At 49.2% G+C, this 8,683-nt stretch overlaps 1 protein-coding gene across 1 annotated transcript in view; it reads left to right on the top strand.

Annotated features, from left to right (window-relative positions):
• The first annotated feature begins 2,425 nt into the window (after positions 1 to 2,425).
• Positions 2,426 to 8,683, top strand: part of GRIN3A (glutamate ionotropic receptor NMDA type subunit 3A) — a 66,440-nt gene continuing 60,182 nt past the window's right edge. The window contains exons 1-2 of the mRNA XM_079331169.1: positions 2,426 to 2,507; positions 2,550 to 3,478. Coding sequence (XP_079187295.1) covers positions 2,783 to 3,478 — 696 coding nt within the window. The 5' untranslated portion in view covers positions 2,426 to 2,507; positions 2,550 to 2,782. The remainder of the gene's footprint in view (positions 2,508 to 2,549; positions 3,479 to 8,683) is intronic.

The following is an 8,683-nucleotide window of genomic DNA, read 5'->3' as shown; positions in this document are numbered from 1 at the left end:
ACAAAAAACCCAATAAAACAAAACCCAAACCAAACAAACTAAATATTCACCAAAAAAAAAATCACAAGCAATCCAGGAAAAAGGTAGATATTGAGTGATTTCACTTTATTAATTGATTTCTAGTGTAATTTTCAGAGCCCTTTCAATAATAAGATTTATTACCTTTCCTGAAGCACTTCCATTTTAAAATTAGAGTCACCTGTGCCCAAAAGCCAAAGGAAGATTTGCTCCTGTAATGAAGCTTTACATGAAAGACAATTTAGGGCTGTCTATTAAGATACACACAGGAGTCACTATTTGTTATAAAAATAATTCTCACATGAACACTAGTAAATATCGAACTACAGACCAAAAAGTTTAAGTGCTTACCAGCTTTGGTTTTTTTCAAACCTGACAAACAGGATGCAAACAAAGACAACCCTTCTGGAACCGTACAAATCTCAAATGATCTCTTTCTCACTGCCTGAAAGGTAACTCCTGTGGTTCAGGGAAAAAGTTTTCTCTGCACTGTGTGAGATTTACTATATCCAAAGCCAATTCTCCCAGCCAATAATTCCTTATTACTAACAGAGGAGGCTTGGAACACCTGTATTAATACAATCAATTCCTTCAAAGAAAATGAGGAAAAGTGACAGGAAGAAGCCAGACTGATCAGACAAGAAATAAAAATGTGATTACAAGACTTGAAGAAATAAGAAGAAAACGGGAAATAGGAAATTGTTGCAAACTCTTAGACGCTATCAGCTCAGCTCTACAGGCAGAACATGGAGCAGTCTTGGCTCACAGACCACCACTCAGCCATCTGTAGTTTTCCACGTTTGGAATCAATTTTGCAACCTTGTACCAATTTAGAGAGAGCAGTGTGAGAAACACTAGCTTTGCAGGACGCTGGGGCGGCAACAGCAGGCAGGTGCGATGTGAGCACGCTGGGGATAAGGAAATGACCGGGGAAAGGATACACGAGACAGAGAATCAGCACCACCTCTGCCCAAGACCTGGGTAAGACCTCCCTTTGAAGGCTTTGTACACCTCTGGTGACCCCCACTCAAGAAAGATGAATTTAAATCAGGAAACACACAGTTCAGACCTTTTGACAGGCAGTATCTCCTCTTTTGATGGGAAGTGCTTATTTCTATGCAGATTTAGTGCATACCAATGAAAGAAAAACTAAGGGAGGAAAACTAAGTTTTTTCAGCAAGGGTGGTAAAACACTGCCAGAGGTCCTCCAGAGATGTGGTGACCGCCCCACCCCGGGAACAGTAAAGGTAAGGCTGAATGGGGTTTTGAGCCACACTGATCTTCTTGAACGCGTTCCCCTTATACCAGGAGGGTTGGAGCAGATGGCCTTTAAAGGTTCTTTACAACCTCAACCACTCCGTGATTCTATGATTTTCTTTTCCTTCATAAACTTCTCTGAAGCTAAACCTCAAAGCACTAGGTCGGGGTAAACTGCTGGAGGCATTGCCAAAAGACTTCTAAACACTGCAGGAGTGAATGTCTCAAACCATCCTCCCATGCTGACCAGCAGGACTCTGCACCGCAGTCAGGACTCAGTCAAACGGGGAAAGATGACTGGAGTCCCACGGGCAGAAAATAACATTCAAGGTGTGCTCAAGCAGGCACCCTCGCCTCGCTGCCGGGGAGACCCGTGAGGCGATTTACCCCGATGGCCAGAGTGGCCACAGAGAGGGATTCCTCTGGGATCCCGGCGATCCTCCACAGGCCGCGGAGAGTGTCAGTGCTCCAGTCGTCGCATTGGAGTCTCAGACCACTCAGGATTAAACCCAGCTACCTAGACAAGGACGGGGCTTTCCCCTGATCCTTTCAGACGCGTACAAAAACGCCCATCTCAGATCTGCCCTGTTTTCCCTTAGGACAAGGGTGTTCTATTATAAAAGCCATGTTAGGCAGTGCTTCAGGATTGCGGAATCAGGATCCCGGGTCCCGCATGTCAGAAAATGATTCCGTTTGAAGCAGCAGCGTATGGGAAGGCACCGGGCACTGCCAGCGCTTCCTTCCTCAACAAGCGGCAGCGGCAGAAGCGGCTCCCCCGCCATCCGAGGGGGGGCCGAAGCCCCACAGTTCGCAGCCCTCGGGACACGGAAAACTTCCGCTGCTCGGGTGCGGGGGATGCCCGGACAGAGGGCTCCGTCGGGGCTGTCCCGGCACGCTCCCGAGGGGTGCAAAGGGGCGGCCCCCCCGAGCCCCTTCCTCCCCGGGGGGACGAGTCCCGGAGCCCGGGGAGGAGCCGAGCGGGACCGGCGCTGGCCGTCCCTCCCGGCGGGAGCGCAGCGCAGCCCAGCGACCGCCCGCAGCCTCACCGGCAACTTTGCCCGGCCCCGGAGCCGGCGGGGAGCGCTCGGAGGGCTGCGGGGCACAAGGGCAGGGGGCTGGCGCAGGGAGCCGGGCTGGGATTACAGGGCGGAGACGCTGCGAGGCGGGGAGCGCAGCCGGGAGCGCGGAGCGGCGGCGGAGAGGGGCAAGCCCGGCGGGCTGGGAGCGGAGCCGTGTAGAGCCCCGCCGGACCCCGGGCAGGGGGAGCCGAGCAGGGGGAACCGGGCAGGGGGACCCGGGCAGGGCAACATCCCGCCCCCGGCGGGGCAGCCGGGCGGAGCGAGCGGCGGGGATCTCAGGGGCGGGAGCCGCCCCGGCCTCGCGGAGCCGACGGGGGCGGTCCGGGGGCTGAGCCTCCCCGCAGCCCCGGGGCGGGGGCGAGGCGGCGGCAGCGGCCCCATGGGCGGTGGCGGGGGCGGCTCTGCGCGGGGCTCGCCCGCCGCGGCTGATGCCGCTGTCGCCCGCCCGCGGGGCGCTTGATGCGGGTGGCGGGGCCGGGGGAGGCGGCGGCGGGGGGCTCCCGGCCATGTGTCGGCCGGGGGTGCGCGGGGTCCTGGGCCGGGCGTGCCTGCTGCTGCTGCCGCCCTGCGCCCTGGTGCTGGCGGCTGTGCCCGGCTCCGCGTCCCACCCGCAGCCCTGCCAGATCCTGCGGCGCATCGGGCACACGGTGCGAGTGGGGGCCACCCACCTGCAGCCCCGGGCCGGCCCCGCCGCCGCCGGCTGGCCCGGGGAGGCGTCGGGCGGGCGCCCCGAGGGGCCGCGGGGCCGGCGGGCGGGGGGCGCCGGGGGGACGCGGGCTCGGCCGCCCCCCTCGCCGCGGGACGCGCTGCTGCTGGCCGTGGCCAACCTGAACGGCGTGCCCGGGCTGCTGCCCTACAACCTGTCCCTGGAGGTGGTGATGGCGATCGAGGCGGGGCTGGGCGACCTGCCCCTCTTCCCCTTCTCTTCAGCCAGCGCCTCCTGGAGCAACGACCCCGTCTCCTTCCTGCAGAGTCTCTGCCACACCGTGGTGGTGCAGGGGGTCTCCGCCATCCTCGCCTTCCCGCAGAGCCGTGGGGAGATGCTGGAGCTGGACTTCATCTCGGCGGCGCTGCGCATCCCGGTGGTCAGCATCGTGCTGGGCGAGTTCCCTCGGCGGAGCCTGGTAAGGCGCGGCGGGCAGGACGAGAAGGCGCCGGGCACGCTGCGGGAAGGGTCGGGGGAGCCGGGCAGGGGTCGCGTCGGGAGGACTCCGGCCGAGGGAGAAGCGCTCGGACCCCGGGCCGCCGGCATCCCTCTTCGCTCCCTCCCTTCTTTGGCACCCCGTTCCGCTCTAGCCCCGGAGTGGCCGGGACAAGCATCCTCTCTGTGGAAAGGCAGACAAGAGCGCGGTGGCACAAGCTAAGTTGTTAGTCTGAAGTCACGCACTGCGATAAGTTGTAGAGCCGAGAGCAGAAGGGTCCAGGACCCGCTTTGCATATCAAGCGAAGGTTGTTAAGGGGGGAGGGAGAAAAAGGCAAACAGAAAAAAAAAACCCGAACAGCTTTCAGAGTGTTTGTTACTGTTCTTAATGCTGTGGTCTGGATGTATGGGCACTGCAATTTCTTCACCAGGTGACACTTCTCAGGGAAGTTGTTCAGTGTAACTTGACTTGGCGTCTAGCTGAGCTGTAGCACCCGGATTTTCTGTAGTTCAGTTTCACCTGTAGTTCATACACTGGTACAAGATCAATTTTTTGCTAATTCGAATTGCCTAACTAAAGTAGTGGGAACTGCAGCCCATCCTGTTTCTTTGATTGCGTAGCTAAAATAGCAGAAACTGAATTACTTCGTGTTTGATTAAAGTCTTAGGCACAAGTAGCATCAGGAGTTAAACTTTCTATCATACAAAGATGTCAAACGTAGTATTACACACTCTGGAGAATGGTGATGGGTGCAGTATTTTGCACCTATGTGTTTGATTCCAGGAGTGATCTTCAGGTGAAAGAGTTGGAAGAAAATGCTCTATCTGTAAAGCCTGGGCAAGGGAAGTCATAAGTAAAATGGTATAAGCTATCTTTTAAGTACGGGATAAATAGCTGTTTTGTATAAAAACAGGTAGCTCAACTTTGGTCACAAGATGTAATCAGAAAAAATGATTGCCAAGTGAATTTGCTTTGGAAAGACAAATATGAACCACAGCCCGGAACACATTTCTGTAGGTTTGGGTTTTTTTCCCAGTTTATCTGTGTTTGAATTGTGACATAAAAGATAGAAAAAGTCTGTGTTAGGTAGCTCCTGGTCTGTAACTGAAGGTGTGACTGCTGTTTGCTGGTCTGAATCACAGAATGGTTTGGGTCAAAAGGGACCTAAAAGATGATTTCATTCCACCCCCAGCCATGGGCAGGGACAGCTTCAACCAGATCAGGTTGCTCCTTGGGCACCTCCAGGGACAGGGCAGCCTGTGCAAGGCCTTCATCACCCTCAAAGTCAAGAATTTCTTCCCAATATCCCATCCAACCTTGCCCTTTGATATTTTGAAGCTGCTGCCCCTCCTCCTAGTGACAGGAGGATGTTCTTGTCAAAATCCCCTCACCAGCTCTTTTGTAGCCCCTTTAACTCAGCCAGGCTTCTCTGGCAGAGCAAAACCCATGTAACTCAGGTCTCCCTAGATTTAAGCACAAACTCAGAGGAATTAGTGCTGCTGAATTCTGTTGTTGATGGTGTCAGTAGCATCCAGGTTTGCTGTTACATCTACCAGCCTTGCAGCTGCAGTCACAGTGGTGCTGGAGTCAACAGCCAAAGCTCCCTGAGGGCCAAATCCTGAATACAGGATTTGCTCTGGCTGCTAGCATTATTTTATCTTCCATCTCAGAGAAGGGTCTAAGTTCACCCAAAGCTGCCTGAGTTCTCAAAATGTGTTCAACACATGCAGCACAGGGTTAGGTTTCATTACTGTTTTCACAGACTTCAAAGCTCCTGCTTAACTTTCAGATTTTTCTTAAGTGGGGAGCCCAGTGGATCAGTCTGTTCAAATTAGGACTTCGTTCTTAAGTACATTTTAACTGGCATTGTCTTCAGTGACAGTGAAACAAATGCCTGACACTGCACCTGCTCTGAACATACTCCATTTTTCCGTGGGAATGAGTTAAAAAAACATACTTTTTAAGAATTTGTGGATTTAAAAGAAAGAACTCAGTCTTACTCAAAGGCCAGCAGGTAATACAAATGTGTTAGTCTCTCAAGGTTATCTTGAAGGGACTGACATCTTTCTGAACATTGTTATTTTTTATCATTTTACTTATTACATACCATTTTAAAGCTAATGCTGGAGGCAGTGCTACAGCAGCCTTGCCCTGCATACTTCCTGGAGTTACAGGATTTCCAAGAGCGCATTGGACCCAGGAGTCCCTGGAGCTGTTGCCCTCAGCAGTCTCTGGCAGGTATTTTGTGTTGCTCACACAACACCAGCACTGGCATAAAATGAGCACACCACAGACCTGTCACTTTTGTGTCTCTGTAGACCTGAAGCTGCAGACTGGTCTCTTCTACTGACTGGCCATCTTAGAGGAGGCAGTTGCAAATGACATCACTGTAGAAAAGGCAGATTTTGCTGATAGACCCAGCATGCAGATTTCCAGAGAAGACTGATTTCCAACCCTGCTTCTGAATTGGCACCCCTGGGCTCACCCCTCCTACTGATGCTTGGATAAATCATCTTCCCTCCCACAAAACCACTGCAGCATGCCCTTGGGAGTGCCTGCAGGTATCTTTCTTCCACTCAGGGACAGAAGCAGACACAAAATTTGTTTGCTCTGGAGAGCATTTTGCACTGTGTGCGTGTGAGGACCACATGCAAACGTACCAAACCCAGTCTCTAGATGCTGTCTCATATTGCTTCTCCTCAGCTTTCAAATATTTTATTGGGGTGGTTCTAAGGTAGTAATATCTAGTTAAGTCTCATTTTCCACACTCCATCAGGACAGAAACATACACATGCAACGTTTTGTGCTGCTGCTGAGTGTTAATGTCATTACTTCATGAAGAAATTTATAACAGGCAAATGTTCACTGTAATTGAAAAACACATTGGTCTTGGAGCAAATCTTCTCTAATATAGCAAAAGGCAATGCTTACAATGAAAGGGAAGGTAAAGAAACAGAACTAAAATACATCTCAATAATACCGACTGTTGTCTCTGTGGTATTTGATGATAGTAATACTTCAGATGTGTAACATGAGAGGAAATCCACAGCATCACAGATGGGCAGCTACAGTCATGTAAGATACCTAGACTGTGTTTTCAAAAGTTTTGTGTTTGCTCAAGCGTATTTAAAAATCAATTTCTCATTAACTTCTACTACCCTGAGGCAAAAAAAAAAAAAAAAAAAAAGAGAGAGAGAGCAAACAGTCTTTTGGCATGAACAATCACAAGACAACAGCCATCACAAGGTGTGGTCCTACACTTGTTCTCCCACAAGCAGAAGCTTATTCTGGAGGTTCAGGAGTGTGTTGGTTTCAAGGGAGGCTACAAAGAGTAAAGTGTGACACAGTTTTTATTTTATATCTGTGATTTAATTGCTAATGTACACTAACAGTGAGTCCAAGTGCTGTTGTGACCTGAAAAAATGCTGTTTATTTTTCCCATTTTATTATCATTTCAGTAAATTTTCATGCTCAGTAAGCAAAAGTAACAATTTAACACTGTCATTCAGCAAGGGAAAAAGCCCACTGGATTTCTTCACTACTAACACAAGTGCAAATTTGTTGTGAAGCTTTGACAGCTCATTATTTTGGAGACAGCAGCTCACAAGCACTGATGCCACTGAGGCAAGGCTTGTCACCTTATGTATGTTTGTATCAAGAGAAGCACTTAATTTTTTTATTCCAAGATTGCCGGCATCATTCATAATTTTCCCATGGATGGAACAGGGAGAAGATCCAGGGAACATGAACCATATATAAATACAGTGATACTGCTTCTAGAGTACAGCTTAGAGCTGAGAGTCTGGGAAGAATAGCCCGTAATATCCATTTATGTTGCTGATAGTATCAGAAACACAAGGGAGGTCATGTTTGCAGCACTGTTCTCTGAATTTAAAGGAGTATTTTCAGTGGGTTTCAGATAAATTGGGACCTCTGATGTCCGTTAACATGAAAAGGAATCTTCTCAGAGAAACTAAACAGAATAAAGTAATTGCAAGTCATCAGTCCCTGCCAGTCTATGCTTTACCTGGTTTCTTGAGGAACTGAAACTGCAGTGCTGCTGATTGCTGCTATGACTTCAGAAGGGGTCAAAAGAATAAATAAACCAAATCAGAGTTTCATGTTAAACTGAATTTTTCAGTGAAAAGCAAGCTCAGTCTCAGAACAGATGCTGTAAAAAGAAACTGCCTATAAGCATTTAATTTTTTCATTTGTTTTTAAAGGAATTAAGTCATACTTTTTTTAACAGCTTCCTAATGTATGTATATCTATCTATCTATCTATCTATCTATATATATATATAGATAGATATATGTGTGTGGATATATATATATTATATATATCAGATGACCCTGAGTGAGGAATTATAGGTCTTTTTGAAACTAGACAGGAACGCCACTGTGAATACAGTGTCCTCAGAAGTTACACTGACCTGCAAGACACAGACTATGCATTGTACCAGTGAGGGCAGGAAGAAAATTACAGCAAAGGGATGGAGATCTGGGAAAGCTGCTGCCCAGTTAAATGCCCAGCGACATTTTTTTCTTTCCTCTTGGAGCCAGAATTTCATGAAAAGTGAATTTTGTCAAAAAAAGAAAAGTGGTTTAGATTGGCTGGGGGAAAGTTTGAATAATTCCATTTTCCAGGGAGAGAATGCCACACACACATTTGGCTGCAGGCTCTGGTCATTCAAACTGTCACTGCTAATCTGGCTTAGTCCAGACACTGGAAGCTTGTACTAGTTTCTGTGTAGATGAGGAATATGTGTTCAGTCTTTCCCTGTGGCCAGCAGCCCTCCTCACCTCACACTGAGTAAATAGTGTGGGGCACTTCTCTTTTGTGTACTTCAGGAGGGTTTATGACAGGGGCCTTGGGAGGAATCAAGGACAGAAATTTGAGAGGATGTACAAACAAATGCCCAGTTGCTTCTCTTTCAGCCAGAGACCTTGGTGATATTTCCTCTATCAAAAACCTTTGCTTGGAACATCGAAGGGGGGGAAAATCCCAAACCAGTCTCTTTATTGGAGTTAGAGAGTTTAAGGAAGATACAGTTACTCACAGCTGCAGAAAATCCCTTTTCCAAGTGCAAGAAAGTGGTGAGAATGTTTTTACTTCAGTTTTCTCCTCTGTTTCTTTAATTTTAAAGTACCTTGGAGACAGAAAGAGTCAGAAGTCTGCTGGAATAGC

The sequence above is a fragment of the Erithacus rubecula genome, assembly GCF_903797595.1.
Source record: "Erithacus rubecula genome assembly, contig: SUPER_Z_unloc_2, whole genome shotgun sequence".
NCBI classification, from domain to species: domain Eukaryota; kingdom Metazoa; phylum Chordata; class Aves; order Passeriformes; family Muscicapidae; genus Erithacus; species Erithacus rubecula.
Note: the sequence above shows the minus strand (reverse complement) of the source record. Positions and strands in the feature narration are given on the sequence as shown.